Source organism: Cyprinus carpio, chromosome B8 (assembly GCF_018340385.1).
Source record: "Cyprinus carpio isolate SPL01 chromosome B8, ASM1834038v1, whole genome shotgun sequence".
Classification (NCBI taxonomy): Eukaryota; Metazoa; Chordata; class Actinopteri; order Cypriniformes; family Cyprinidae; genus Cyprinus; species Cyprinus carpio.
The window spans coordinates 14692483-14708854 of record NC_056604.1 but is presented as its reverse complement, the minus strand read 5'-3'; the positions used below and the strand labels follow the sequence as shown (position 1 = coordinate 14708854).

General features: G+C 35.2%; 1 protein-coding gene and 1 pseudogene across 1 annotated transcript; both read left to right on the top strand.

The window, feature by feature from the left end:
• Positions 1-748: 748 nt before the first annotated feature.
• Positions 749-1534, top strand: LOC109095596 (macrophage-expressed gene 1 protein-like). Its single transcript, XM_042729887.1, has one exon. The coding sequence runs from the start codon at positions 773-775 to the stop codon at positions 1394-1396; it is 624 nt and encodes a 207-aa protein (XP_042585821.1). The 5' UTR covers positions 749-772; the 3' UTR covers positions 1397-1534.
• A 3612-nt stretch (positions 1535-5146) lies between these two features.
• On the top strand, positions 5147-8087 carry LOC109095574 (annotated as a pseudogene).
• Positions 8088-16372: the final 8285 nt, after the last annotated feature.

The following is a 16372-nucleotide window of genomic DNA, read 5'->3' as shown; positions in this document are numbered from 1 at the left end:
GATGTGTCTTCTGTTTCTGCATCAGCAGGACTTAACTTTTTAAACAAAGTCCGGTTTGTTATTGGTTCCAGTACATCCCATGGAACCTCTGAAACCAGCGGTAATGAGGGTAATATCACATATTCTTTAACTGAGAGCCATGGAGGAGCTTTATTCTACCCAGGCATCACTCTGCAGAAGTGGCAAGAGAGTACACTCAATAATCTGGTGGCTATTGACCGCTCTGGGCTACCGATTCACTATTTTCTGAATCCATCAACATTCCCAGACCTCCCAGTACCAACAGTAAATAAAATGGCTTCATCAGTTAGTCAGGCTGCAGAGCAATACTATAAAGTAAATACTATTCCAGGGTGTATAAATCCAGATTATTCAAATTTTATCTTTATTTCAAATTTAGAGCAAATGTAGATGTCTTGTGTTGTTAGGGTCAAGAATCTTAGCTTTGGTGGCGTTTATCAACGATGCACTCCACTGACATCAGATGGAAATGTTATTTGTGATGAAACAGCACAGAAAAAACCAGCTACTGGTGATTATTCTTGCCCTCAGCAGTACAGCACAACCCTGTTACACTCTGAGACAGTAGAACGAGGTTATAATCATTATGAATGCCACAGCTACTGTCACAAATGTGGTTTCTTATGGTTGTCTACTTGTTGTGACCAAACATGTTGGAATGTTAACCATGTCAGTCAAGCAAAAGTTGAAACTTACTGGTGTTCCTCAACTTAGAAAACCCCCGAGTTCTCTGGATCTATTTAGACCAGGAATGCAAAACCAACTGACCAAATCTAATAGCTGTCCTCCAAACTACTTTCCCCAACACTTCTTGTCTAATGGCATGATGGTTTGTCTGAGCAATGATTATGAGGCCGGAACAAGATTCTCTGTGCCTTTTGCTGGTTTCTTCAGCTGCCAATCTGGCAACCCTCTTGCAAAGGGTCAATCTTGCTGTCCGCCTCAGTTCAGCCAACATCTTGCCACTGTTAGTGATGGCTGTCCGATATTGTACTGTGTCCAGTCTGGTGTGTTCAGTGGTGGTCAGTTAATGCCTATCCGCCTCCCACCATTCACAAGCCCACCCATGGTCAGCATGATTGCAACAAACACTGTAGCTGTAATGACAGAAGGTGATCGTTCTTGGGTGAGAGTTGGAGAAACTAAGATGTGGAGACTGGCAAAGCCTGGTGAAATTAATCAAATGGCATCAATGTTTGACACATCATCTTCTCAGATGTCCGGAGGAGAAAAAGCTGGTGTAGCCATTGGTGTAATGGTTCTGGTTGCTCTTGTGATTGCAGGAACAGTGTTTATAATGAAAAGAAGAAAGAGGTTTTCTGCCATCAGGTTAAGGAGAGGGTATGAAGAGATTCATACCGAGGTACTATCATAACATTTTTTTGAAAGATGACTGTTTAGAAATGTATAATGTTATGATAATGAATATGATAAGGCATAGAAATAGTTGGCAGCAGCAGTAACAGTTACAGCAGTTATACTAGTAGTGATCTCAGTCAGCTAACAAGCATTGGAATAAATCTGAAATGTTTTTGTTGACATTGTCACAAAAAAATTCAACAAATAATAATTAAATAAATAAATGATTCATTTTGAGCCTGATTGGGAGAGTTGTGTAGTGTAAAGTGACTGTATAATTACACACAAGCTTTATACAGGTTATTCCACTAGATGGTGTTATCTATAAAGCAGTACACTTTAGCCTTCCTTCAGTTTAGACTGGACTTTAAATATATCTGCTTCTCAAGTATCACTATTGTATAAAGCTTGTGCATAATTAGACACCTGTTCATTAAAGGAAAATGCTCATGCAAGAACGCAATTATTTCATACATCAATATGTCTGAACTTCAAGCAACTGTTAAAGAAATTCTGAAATTAATAAACAAAATTAGAGTTTTTCTTAGAACGGTAAACTAAAAAGATGTAAAATGTTAAAATGATTTGGTTTAAAGGTTAAATTAAGTTACAAAAATGTTTATTTGTTTGAGTAGAAATAAAAATTCTTGTATGAAATTATTACTTTAATATTTATATATTTTTTATATTTTTATATTTATAATATTATTCACTTAAACTATTTCCATGAAAGCACATTCTTGTGATAACAGTTATAGTGAAAGTAAATCATTGCATGTCTGGCTGCAGGAAACACACCATCATTGAAATCTGTAAACAAATTCTACAACATTCTGTTTAATATTTCCTGAGGAATGCATGCATTGAAAAGATGTATAACTTGAGTAATACAACAAGGCACATTGGATAAAATGTCTGAAAAATGGGTAAATGTATTTGCATTAATCAATTTGGCAGACTTGGTTTTTCCTAACCAAATTATAACTTATCAAGTAATACTTTTGAGTACTTTGTTCTCTTTGACCACAAATAGATACACTTACTTTCACATCTTCCATCTGGTTATCTATAGACTACAATACTATTAACTGTAAGTGAAAATTAACACACAGTAATAACACTATAAATATATCAAAAAGCAGTATTAAACGGTAAAATAATAGTTAAACATTAATCTGCAAAATGTATTCATACTGTGGTGCAACCTGGAACAGATTTATTATATTTGAACCTTGGGAATTTCTTTTTTTTTTTTTTATGTGTTTTTTTGTTTTGTTTGTTTTATGAGTAAAAATAGCTATGGTATATAGCTATTAATTAAATAATGCAAGCTAGCCAAACAAACTTCTCTTAAAAGCACACTGTTGTAATGTAGGAAGGATATTTCAAACTTGTTACATAATACAGTCAAACTTTGGCCAAGGTATTAAAGAAACTAGTGTATAACAATTTCATAATCATCGTAATAAAGTTTGCTGCCAACAGACTTTAACTTTGGTACACAGCCAAAGGCAAAACGTCATGTGTGCTTGTATTGTGCTTGTGTTTGCATTCATATAAAAGGAGGTCAAGGGTGTGCAAATTATTGAGGAAGTAGGCTACACAATAGACTTTAAACACTTTGGATTCTGCAATGAATATCATAAATTTATGCTAACATGTTCGAGGGATTCTGTTTGTTATAAATAATACATTATAATAACATATTCAATATATTAAAAACATAATATTTCATATTCCCACAATATTGCAAAAACCATGCAGCCTTGGAGTCTCAACTCTTTTTGAGTCAAGTGTTGATATTTGATCCTCTGTTGGTTAACTTTTGCTGTACAAATTTGTCGCTCATCAAACATTAACTTTGGCACAAAGGGGAAGATGAAATTTCTTCTTGCACGTGCTTGTGTTTCCGCTTTTTTGTTTTGTTTTGTTTTTTTTACATTTATATGCATGTATATGTATACGTTACGTTAAAAAGTGTAGTATGATTGCACCTTAAGCCAAGAAGACCAGGACAATCTTCAGAAGAACTATCTGTAAAACAGTGTTTTTTTTATTACTTAACCAGAATTTAAAAAAAAAGAGTCATGGTTTTTGTACTTGTTATTTTCATGCTCATACTGAGCTTACATGGAATATTTGTACTTTTACTAAAAACCAATCAAATATTAGTCAAGGCTTGATCAAAATTTGGATGGCAATTTCTTTCAGTGGTAATCGGATTAAAATAGTAAGTTATATAAATAACTTAATGCCACACTTAAATTGGTTTAATATATATGTAGGTCAGTATGTTTGACGTTCAATTTACATCAAATCAATGTCATGTTTTTGACGTCAGTTTGATTTGAATATTTGACTGTTTTTGATGTCAGTTGATGTCAATTTTATGTCTTTTCAACATCAATTGCCCATATGTTATAAAACAAGGGATGCACAAATAAATAAATAACTTGTGTGTATGACTTGCTGAGACAGAAACAGTAACGGTTACACTAAGAGCAGTGTTCTGTCATTGTGAATCTGGCCATCCCAATGTGAATATTTTGGTTTGTCTTAATCATTCTCTACAGGTGATGAGGTTTGTGGGTGCTACAGCATCTGCCTGAAGAAATACATATTTGTCAACTGCCTTTATTCAGCATGGTCATGGATCTTTTTGTGCATTCTCTTATGAGAAAGGAGCCACTCATCATGTCTAAACAGCAGTAGGGCTTATTTTCATGGTTTCGTCCCACATACCTGCACTGTCAATATTCATTTGACAACTGTTAGACTGAGCTTGTACTGAGTACAGTATGTCACTGAATGGGCAGACCAGAGTGCTTTAAAAGTATAGTGTCCCTAAATATAGAAAGTTGCTAAAACTCATGGTTCTTTATCAGTTTGACCCAGTTCTATAAGTGGTGCTTTTAAGGTGGCTTTGAGCATTCAAAAGTACTTTTTGGACCCTTCAACCAATAACTTCTGCTGTATAATTTAATAAATTATGGCCTTGAGAAATTTACATTTAAAGAATGTAAATATCACATATCATATTCTTGGCTAAATACACAGAATACAAAGCTCAATGCTAAATGGTTTGCAATGTTGTGGAAATACAGTAGATTGTATATTAATGTTGTGAATTTAATATTAATTGTTATTTAAGATTTGTTATTTGTTAGAAGAAAAAAAAACAGAAGCCCTTCTGCATGTCATCATATCCTGCTCACTATATATGGATTACTGTATCTAAGTACATAAGCATAAAACTGTGCCACCGCGTGATAAAAAGTGATGATGAAAATGAAACCTTTTAGAGGCATTTCATCTGTATACCCACAGCAATTTCTAAATGTTTCTCATGCCGAAGAGGATTTGAAAAGGCCTGTGAATACAATGCTCTAAATCAAGAAGCAGCAAACAATCTCATTTCCTCTTGTTTAAAAGTGAATGGTTAAAAAAAATAAAAAATACCCTCCTATATCATCAAAAAAATACAGGACGTTATGAAGACCCATAAAATTAGAGGAATTGTACAGATACATTTACCAAAGAATAGGCTATAATGCACAACAAAAATATTTGTTTCATTCTGTTTATTAAACTGTCTTTCAGCTGAAGGTTAAAACATAGGTTGAAGGTTCTTTCATCTGTTTGTGACTCCAAGGTAGCCAGTCAATGAAGAGGAAGTTCATAGTCTCATGACTTTATTTTCTGAAGGATGTGAAACAGAAGTGGCTTTATTGAGGAACTTACTAAATTCTTAAATCTGCCAGATATAATTATTGAAGGTCACATCGCTGCAAAGTAGCGTGGAACACGCATCTGTTGATCATGAAGTCGAGAGCCTTCTGTCTGCTGATGCTCTGCTGTTTTATCAATGTCTGCAACCTTCATCCTCTCAACATTCGTCCCAGTAATGGACTTCGTTTGTGCCGCAAAAACTCAAGTCTACCAGCACTGGAGGTTCTACCAGGAGGAGGCTGGGATAATCTGCGCAACATAGACATGGGCCGGGTGATGAATCTGAGCTATTCCCAGTGTCAGACCACAGAAGACGGTGTCTATTTCATTCCAGATGAAGTCTTTGTTATTCCACAGAAAGTGAGTGGAGTGGAAACAAACTCTGAGATCATCATGACATGGCTGGAACAAAAAAGCTCAACTTCAAGCTCCATCAATGCAGATGTTTCTTTTTATTCAGTGCTCAATGCAAAATTCTCCACAGAAAACCAGCGTATGAAAACCCACCAAGTGAAAGACAGCTCTGTTACGGCACGAGTTCAAGTAGGTACAAAAATAAAAAATGTCATATTGACAATTCTATGTACTATATAGACAAGCAGGATGAATACAGAATTTTTAAGTATTTCTAAAAATTATTTTATGAGCATCTAAAATGATAATGAAAAAAAAATACAATTATCATTTAAAACAAAAGATGGAATATTTTAAATTGCAATGCTGATAGTCAATGCTTGGTTCATTTTCTCATATTACCAAAAAATTTTTTCTCAGGTTCGTAACCATCTGTACACAGTAAAGGCGTATCCTGACTTCACTCTGGACTCCCGCTTTGCTCGACAGGCCGAGGAAATTGCAGATGCTATTGAAAACAATCAAACTCGTCAAGCAACATATCTGTCAGAGAAACTCATTCTTGATTATGGCACCCATGTCATCACAAGTGTTGATGCTGGAGCCACTTTGGTGCAAGAGGACTATTTAAAAATGTCTTATGTATCTAACAGTCAGTCAGACATGTCTTCTGTTACTGCTTCAGCAGGATTTAACTTTTTTGACAAGGTTAAATTTGATATCGGTGGCAATACATCCAATGGAGCCTCTAAAACCAGCGGTTATCAGGGTAATATCACATATTCGTTAATTCAGAGCCATGGAGGAGCTTTATTCTACCCAGGCATAACTCTGCAGAAGTGGCAAGAGAGTACGCTCAATAATCTGGTGGCTATTGACCGCTCTGGGCTACCGATTCAATATTTTCTGAATCCAACAACATTCCCAGACCTCCCAGTACCAACAGTAAATAAAATGGCTTCATCAGTTCGTAAGGCTGCAGAGCAATACTATAAAGTAAATACTATTCCAGGTTGTGTAAATCCAGATTCTAAAAATTTCAACTTTCAAGCAAATGTAGATGTGGTGCGTTTTCTTGTGAGGGTCCAGTCACCAATCTTAGCTTTGGTGGCGTTTATCAACGATGCACTCCACTGACATCAGATGGAAATGCTATTTGTGATGAAACAGCACAGAAAAACCCAGCTACTGGTGATTATTCTTGCCCTCAGCAGTACAGCACAACCCTGTTACGCTCTGAGACAGTAGAACGAGGTTATAATCATTATGAATGCCACAGCTACTGTCACAAATGTGGTTTCTTATGGTTGTCTACTTGTTGTGACCAAACATGTGGTGATGCTTACCGTGTTCGTCGTGCAAAAGTTGAAACTTACTGGTGTTCCTCAACTCAGAAAACCCCAGAGTATTCTGGATATCTTTTTGGAGGTCTATTTAGACCAGGAATGCAAAACCCACTGACCAAATCTAATAGCTGTCCTCCAAACTACTTTCCCCAACACTTCTTGTCTAATGGCATGATGGTTTGTCTGAGCAATGATTATGAGGCCGGAACAAGATTCTCTGTGCCTTTTGCTGGTTTCTTCAGCTGTCAATCTGGCAACCCTCTTGCAAAGGGTCAAAATCGCTGTCCACCTCAGTTCAGCCAACATCTTGCTGCCATTAGTGATGGCTGTCAGATATTGTACTGTGTCCAGTCTGGTGTGTTCACTGGTGGTGAGTTAAAGCCTATCCGCCTCCCACCATTCACAAGACCACCCATGGTCAGCATGATTGCAACAAACACAGTAGCTGTAATGACAGAAGGTGATCGTTCTTGGGTGAGAGTTGGAGAAACTAAGATGTGGAGACTGGCAAAGCCTGGTGAAATTAATCAAATGGCATCAATGTTTGACACATCATCTTCTCAGATGTCCGGAGGAGAAAAAGCTGGTCTAGCCATTGGTGTAATGGTTCTGGTTGCTCTTGCGATTGCAGGAACAGTGTTTATGAAAAGGAGAAAGAGGTTTTCTGCCACCAGTTTGAGCAGAGGGTACGAAGAGATTCATAGCGAGGGTGAAAACGAGAGCAGAATAGAGATTCAGAGAGAACAACCAAATGAGAATTCTAATGAAAATCCCACTCAACCCTTACTATCATAACAATCTTTTTAAGATGACTGTTCAGAGATTTACAGTTATGATTTATAATGTTATAATGAATATAATTAGACATAGAAATAGTTGGCAGCAGCATTAACAGTAACATTTACAGCAGTTATACTAGTAGTGATCTCAGTCAGTAACCATTCTTTAAAGGCAACTTTGTACATTTGTTTTAGAACTAACAATCCAAGCATTGGAATAAATAAAAAAAAAAATTATTTTTGTTACCTGAATGTCATAAAAACATAAAAAAAAAAATATTCAGTGTGAGGAAAGACTGTACAGCAAATGTTTCAGTAGTCTATTTTACAGATTGTTGTGAAATAAGAATACTCTGAAAACAAATTAGGTTTAGAGCAGATCAGGGAAAATACATATGGGTTTTAAATAAAACATGATTTTCTACTGTCTTATTTTACTGATATATGTGTATGTCTCTCTTTTTGAATTTTTGTCACTAATAAAGAGTTCTTAAAGATATGCTGAGAAAATGTCATTAACTTAAACATGCAATACGTTCAGGAAACTGACTTAACCTTGTGAATAAAAAGGACATAAAATCCTGGGGCCTCATGTATAAACGTTGCCTACGCACAAAATGGGGATAGAAATATGCGTATGCTGTTTTTCACGCACGTATCTGGATTCATAAAAAATAAACTTGGTGTAAATATGTGCGCTATGTACGGATGCTCTTCACTGTGCGTACACACTCTTGGAGTGAGAAAAGCAATGAAGAAAACAAGGATTTTAAACAGTTTTCATTTCGATATACACATTTCCATTAAATATTCTACTCTCACTAATGGAGATAAGCACTAAAATTAGCCTACATAACTTCATTACGCAGAAGTTAAACCAAAACTATATAAATTAAGACATATTTGTAGTGTTTTAATGACAGCGAGGAGTGCAACCGTAGCTGCAAGTAGGTGTTGATGGCGTCTACACATTATGAAAAATACCACTGTATTTGAAGAATTCAGCTTGAAAAAAAAGAAAAAATGCGTCTTTCCTTTTTAAAACACTTTGTCAGTGATGTACCAAATCAGACAATTGCATTTACACTGAAATTGGTTTCCACTAAAAATAGCTAAAAGATGTTCACCTTTACAGAAAAACTGCATACATTTAATTTGATTTGAATTGTTTAAAACAATTGAAATATTATTTGGCCAGTGGAAAAGAATGCGGTCAACTATGTTCTAAAATAGGCTATTTATCTGAGAACTAAACAGTTTTGTTTTTATGGATATTTTGATATATTTTAGCAAGTGTGGAATAAAAAATAATGTGACACAAATGGCATTTAGTCTGTATCTCATATTTCCTTCTACGTCTTGTACCTTTGACGGTGTTAAACATGGTGTCATGTGGATGGGAATATGCATGGAAATTATATGCAGATGAGGTTATGCATCATAAAACTAGACGTTGTAAGCTCCATATATGGTTATTTTGGGTAGGAGAAGGTATGGAGATGCACGTACGCACAATCTTCTCCTTACTGGGATTTATAAAGGGATTTTTGTGCAGATTCTGGCGTACGCATGGTTTTATAAATCTGAAAACTTTTGTTGTAGCTTTTGTGTGTACGTACACTTTTAGGATTAAATCTACGTAAAGTTTTATACATGAGGCCCCTGGTGAGTTTAAATGACTAAATTTATAATTGTACTGGTTGCTTTCTTGGTAGGAACTACAAGACAAAAACTAACTTTAACAATAGCCGAGCCAAAAGAGCCGAATCTCTGAAAAGAGTCGAACTTCCCATACCTAGGCAACATTCTAATCCGTTCCTCAATAATTTTTTTGAACAGATTAATTGTTGACTTATAATTAACAAAAAAAAAAAAAAAAAAAAAAATATTTACTATACTTGAAGGTAAAATGGCATCATAAAGATTTGCATGTGCAGGGTAATATTTGTGGAAGTGTACATAAGACTGTAAGCGTAAATTAAATTTGCATGCACAAGAGAAGCTTTGTAAAGGTGTAAATTGTGTCTCAAGCACAAGAAAAAATATTTGCAGCATTTTACTGTTATTCGTATAAGTGTAATTCATGTATTGTGAAACTGCAGCTTTATGCTAACGCAAAATAAATATGATCTGCATGCTTCTGACTTCCTTTTTTCCGCGCTTACACTTTTGGCACGTTGTTTTCGCTAAAAGATGGTCAAAAGCACTGGAAGCCTGTAAACATTTAATTTGATTTGATTTGTTTAAAACAATTGAAATATTATTTGGCCAGTGGAAAAAAATCCGGTCAACTATGTTCTAAAATAGCCTATTTATCTGAGAACTAAACAGTTTTGTTTTAATGGATATTTTGATATATTTATTCAAGTGGAATAAAAAATAATGTGACACAAATGGCATTTAGTCTGTATCTCATATTTCCTTCTACGTCTTGTACCTTTGACGGTGTTAAACATGGTGTCATGTGGTTGGGAATATGCATGGATGGAAATTATATGCAGATGAGGTTATGCATCATAAAATAGACTTGTAAGCTCCATATATGGTTATTTTGGGTAGGAGAAGGTATGGAGATGCACGAGACGCATAATCTTCCCCTCACTGGGATTTATAAATGGATTTTTGTGCAGATTCTGGCGTGCGCATGGTTTTATAAATCTGAAAACTTTTTTTGTAGCTTTTGTGTGTACGTACACTTTTAGGATTAAATCTACGTAAAGTTTTATACATGAGGCCCCTGGTGAGTTTAAATGACTAAATTTATAATTGTACTGGTATCTTTCTTGGTAGGAACTACAAGACAAACACTGTAACAATATAAGAATATCATTATTAATCTCCAAATCCCAGTTAATTGTCTTCCTAAGGGAAACTCCAGCCCAAAATAATTTTTTTTTCATTAATCACTTACCCCCATGTCGTTCCAAACCCGTTAAATTTTCATTCGCCTTCGGAACACAATTTAAGATATTTTGGATGAAAACCAGGAGGCTTGTGACTGTCCCATTGACTGGCAAGTAAATTACACTTTCAAGGTCGAAAGAGAAAGTATGTTTCTTTGTGTCGGCTGTGACAGAGGAGAGTGTGTTGTTTTTGTTTTGATATTATTTTCTAAAATGGGGCTACAGTGATGTGGAGAGACACAGAGGAGACAAATTGTTGAATAAAGTAATTATTTTTGTTTTCTTCGCATACAAATTTATTCTCGTTGCTTCATAACATTACGGTTGAACCACTGATGGCAGATGGACTATTCTGACAATGTCTTTCATACTTTTCTGGGCCTTGACAGTGTATTTTACTTGGCAGTCTATGGGACAGTCACAAGGCTCCCGGTTTTCAACCAAAATATCTTAAATTGTGTTCTGAAGACAAATTAAGCTTTTACGGGTTTGGAACGACATGGGGGTAAATGATTAATGACAAAATTTAAATTTTGGGGTGGAGTAACCCTTTAAGTTCTTTCATACTCAAGGTGGAGCCAACTATCTACTCTAACTTGCTTTTGCATGACATGAAAGCACGTGATAGCACTGCTAGTGTTGACTTTGGGGAAAGTCGTGGCCTAGTGGTTAGAGAGTTTGACTCCTAACCCTAAGGTTGTGGGTTCGAGTCTCGGGCCGGCAATACCACGACCAAGGCACCGAATCCCCAACTGCTTCCCGGGTGCCGCAGCATAAATGGCTGCCCACTGCTCCGGGTAAATGTTCACTGCTGTGTGTGTGTTCACTGCTGTGTGTGTGCACTTTGGATGGGTTAAATGCAGAGCACAAATTCTGAGGAGAAATCACATCAGCACATCCAAGCTAAGCCATATGAATGCCAACCTGCACTAAAGACTAAAGTGTCTTAATGTTAAGACTTTTGCCTTTATTTATTTGTTTGCTGTGGTTCTGTGTTTAATTGTTAGTATCTGTGTATGTATAATGTAAAAAAAAAAAAAAAAAAAAAAAAAAAAACAACAACAACATAAAAATAAGGCTTTTATGAAAACACTGAATAAAAAATTGCTTACCAACCCACAAATCATCCACAATTGCTAAACTGGGCTAAAATAGAAGGCTCAGAGTCATACTAATTAAAGAGACATTTGGGAGCCGTAAGAGCCGGCTCTTCTAAGGGAGCCGAGCCAAAAGAGCCGAATCTTTGAAAAGAGTCGACCTTCCCATACCTAGGCAACACTCTAATCCGTTGCTTCAATATTTTTTTTGAACAGATTAATTTGTTGACTTATAATTAACAAAAAAAAAAAAATAATACTATGAAGGTAAAATGGCATAATTAAGATTTTAATGTTTTGGGTAGTGTTTTTGTAAGTTTGTGTAAGTGTATGTAAGAGTGTATTTGTTTTTTATGTTTGAGAGAAGCTATTCACAAGAGAAGCTTGTGTAAATCGTGTCTCAAGCACAAGAAAAAATATTTGCAGCATTTTACTGTTATTCGTATAAGTGTAATTCATGTATTGTGAAACTGCAGCTTTATGCTAACGCAAAATAAATATGATCTGCATGCTTCTGACTTCCTTTTTTCCGCGCTTACACTTTTGGCACGTTTTTTTCGCTAAAAGATGGTAAAAAGCACTGGAAGCCTGTAAACATTTAATTTGATTTGAATTGTTTAAAACAATTGAAATATTATTTGGCCAGTGGAAAAGATCCGGTCAACTATGTTGTTCTAAAATAGCCTATTTATCTGAGAACTAAACAGTTTTGTTTTAATGGATATTTTGATATATTTATTCAAGTGGAATAAAAAATAATGTGACACAAATGGCATTTAGTCTGTATCTCATATTTCCTTCTACGTCTTGTACCTTTGACAGTGTTAAACAAGGTGTCACGTGGATGGGAATATGCATGGAAATGATATGCAGATGAGGTTATGGATCATAAAACTAGATGTTGTAAGCTCCATATATAGGAGAAGGTGTGGAGATGCACGTACGCATAATCTTCCCCTCACTGGGATTTATAAATGGATTTTTGTGCAGATTCTGGCGTGCGCATGGTTTTATAAATCTGAAAACTTTTGTTGTAGCTTTTGTTTGTACGTACACTTTTAGGATGAAATCTACATAAAGTTTTATACATGAGGCCCCTGGTGAGTTTAAATGACTAAATTTATAATTGTACTGGTTGCTTTCTTGGTAGGAACTACAAGACAAAAACTTTAACAATAGCCGAGCCAAAAGAGCCGAATCTCTGAAAAGAGTCGACCTTCCCATACCTAGGCAACACTCTAATCCGTTGCCTCAATATTTTTTTTGAACAGATTAATTTGTTGACTTATAATTAACAAAAAAAAAAAAAAAAAAAAAATACTATGAAGGTAAAATGGCATCATAAAGATTTGCATGTGCAGGGTAATATTTGTGGAAGTGTACATAAGACTGTAAGCGTAAATTAAATTTGCATGCACAAGAGAAGCTTTGTAAGGTGTAAATTGTGTCGCCTCAAGCACACAAGAAAAAATATTTGCAGCATTCATTTTACTGTTATTCGTATAAGTGTAATTCATGTATTGTGAAACTGCAGCTTTATGCTAACGCAAAATAAATATGATCTGCATGCTTCTGACTTCCTTTTTTCCGCGCTTACACTTTTGGCACGTTGTTTTCGCTAAAAGATGGTCAAAAGCACTGGAAGCCTGTAAACAGTAATTTGCAAGCAAAAACAACAGTTTAAAGAACTGCAAAACGGATTGACTGCGTAGAACCAATCTGTATGTGTAAAAAAAACAAACTGTTGCAAATCTCTAAATGACTTGTTGTGCATGTGGGGCAAAAAGTTTCCAAAATAATATGATATGTACAGCTCCGTCTTTCTTTTCTCTGCGCTTACAATTTTAGCAAGATTCTCTCACTGACTGAAGTTTGCAAGCGTGAGGGGGAGGGCAGGTCCACCACCTTCTTGTAGCCAATCAAATGAGCCTCTCGCTGACTCTCCATTTACTCTTATTTGATTGGTTCAATAAACACATCATATGCCAAGACATTTATTTTCATTTAATTCAGGATCGCTCTTGCTAAGGGAATGGTACATTTAACTTGCACATACAGTAAAAAAAAATAAAAAATAAAATAAATTAAAAAATACTTTAATTAAAACATGTTCCTTTGATAAGCTGTGTTCCTTTAGGCTACACTCCCATGTGTTCATACTGAATTGCGAGCCAGTGTTAACATTATTTGCTTTGGTTTGGCTTTACTTTGAAATTTCATAATCTGCTCACACCACTGACCTGATGTTAAACTTTATAATCAAAACGATGTTATGTGACAATGCTCAACATTATGGTATCAGAGTGCTACACTTTGTAAAACCTTTTCCTATGCCAATAAAGCTACTTAAATATGAATTTGTTGATTTTACATGTCATTTTCATTTCAATCATTTCATGTTTCTATTTATGGTATTTAACACTCAATTGTATATTTTGAAATTTCAGTATTGATTATGATTACTTTTATATGACTGATGAAGCTATTATATGAAGCAGGAATGAATAACAAACTGCTTTCTTTGTGTCCAGATTTGACTAATGCAAAAAAACTTGGATAAATATGTCTTTAATAATGTCTAAATATATATCCAAATTCAAGTAGCTAATTTTGTGGGAATCCAAAGTTCCCAGCCAACATGCAGCCATGTTTATATGTTTATATAGAGAGAGCTAAACACCCATCTAGTGGTTACACGATAGTATTACAGATGATAAATGGTGAATAAGTTAGAGATGAATATTTAAATAAATATTCTAATAATAAAATCCCCTTAAATTACAACATGTTAAAAAATATATATATTACTGTTGGTTCTGTTGGTTCAATTATTATTGAATCAAATTTGTGTAAAAAAAAATTGATCAGTAGAGAGGTGAAATTATGCATGTATTTGGCTAGTGCTGATACTAGATCTTCTTTAAGTATCATCAAAATGAAAATATAATATTACAATAAATTAATATATCATATAGCCTGCTGAGGAGGAGAAGGAACCTACACAGCTCGAAATTCAGTATTAACACATAGCCTAATGGTACACAACTTATAAAATATCATGTATTAATTAAGTTTTTTTTTTTACTGTATGTGCAAGTTAAAAGAATCATTCCCGTAGCAAGAACGATCCTGAATTAAATAAAGATAAATGTCTTGGCATTTGATGTGTTTATTGAACCAATCAAATAAGAGTAAATGGAGCGAGAGGCTCATATGATTGGCTACAAGAAGGTGGTGGACCTGCCCTCCCCCTCACGCTTGCAAAACTCAGTCAGTGAGAGAATCGTGCTAAAATTGTAAGCGCAGGGAAAAGAAAGACGGAGCTGTACATATCGGATTATTTCGGGAACTTTTTGCCTCACATGCACAACAAGTCATTTAGACATTTGCAACAGTTTGTTTTTTTTACACATACAGATTGGTTCTACGCAGTCAATCCATTTTGCAGTTCTTTAAACTGTTGTTTTCGCTTGCAAATCACTGTTCACAGGCCTGCAGTGCTTTTGACCGTCTTTTAGAGAAAACAACGTGCCAAAAGTGTAAGCGCGGAAAGATGGAAGTCAGAAGCATGCAGATCATATTTATTTTGCGTTAGCATGAAGCTGCAGTTTCACAATACATGAATTACACTTACGAATAACAGTAAAATGCTGCAAATATTTTTTTCTTGTGCTTGAGACACGATTTACACCTTTACAAAGCTTCTCTTGCGCATGCAAATTTAATTTACGATTACAGTCTTACGTACACTTCCACAAATATTACCCTGCACATGCAAATCTTTATGACGTCATTTTACCTTCATAGTAAAACATAAAAACAAAAATGAGCAATTTAGGCTTCACCTATCCTGGAAGGATTGTCCTCGTCAGCCCTCCTCTATCACCGTTGCTATGTGACAGAGTGCTAATCGGGAACCTCTGGTGTCGCAATTAGGAAATCCTGCGAACGCGGAGCGTCCTTCATGCACTTCGGAGGCATGGCCTTCGAAGTCTGTGCCCTTTGAAGTGTGTGTTCACTTAACTCTGAGACACAGCTAATAAATGGTGTTCCTGATCTGCTCAACGGCACTTCCTCTGTTGGAACGTTGTTTCTCCAGAGAAATCTTTTGCTCCAACTCTTTTTGTTTGTTCTTTACCCCATTGGATTATTGTTTGTGTTTATAATTACTTAAATCCCTAGACTTTGGTGTTTTTGTTTCTGTAACCAATTGCTTTTTCTTTTTAATACCGCACTGAATTTTATGTATACTCATTTTCTATTTTTAACTGTTTTAAATCAATTTTAAATTAATTTCTAAATAATTTTAAAAGTTTTTAAGTTCCCTGTTTTATTGTTGTGATTTTTTTATGATTATTTTACTTCCTTTTATATAAAGCACTTTGAATTACCATTGTGTATGAAATGTGCTATATAAATAAATTTGCCTTGCATTGCCTTGCCTAAATAATTAATCTTGCAACTGAAATATTCATTCGTATGTGTGATCCTCTTTATGTTACGGACGGGAACAATGTACAATCCTTCTTAAAGAGGATCACAACAATAAATACTTCCTGTCTTGATACCTGTCTTAAGGACTATTTTGGTAAGGGGAAAATGATTTCCTGCATATACACACCCTCCAGTCCTCCCAAAATACCTGTGACATCTACAATCAAAAGTTTATGGGAGGAAAAATTAGGATCAGAGATTTCGAATGAGATATGGGTAGATAGTCTGGAAGAAATTAACAGGTGTTGGGTGTTCCAAAAACTCCAGACATTGTCTCATTCAGTTCAAAA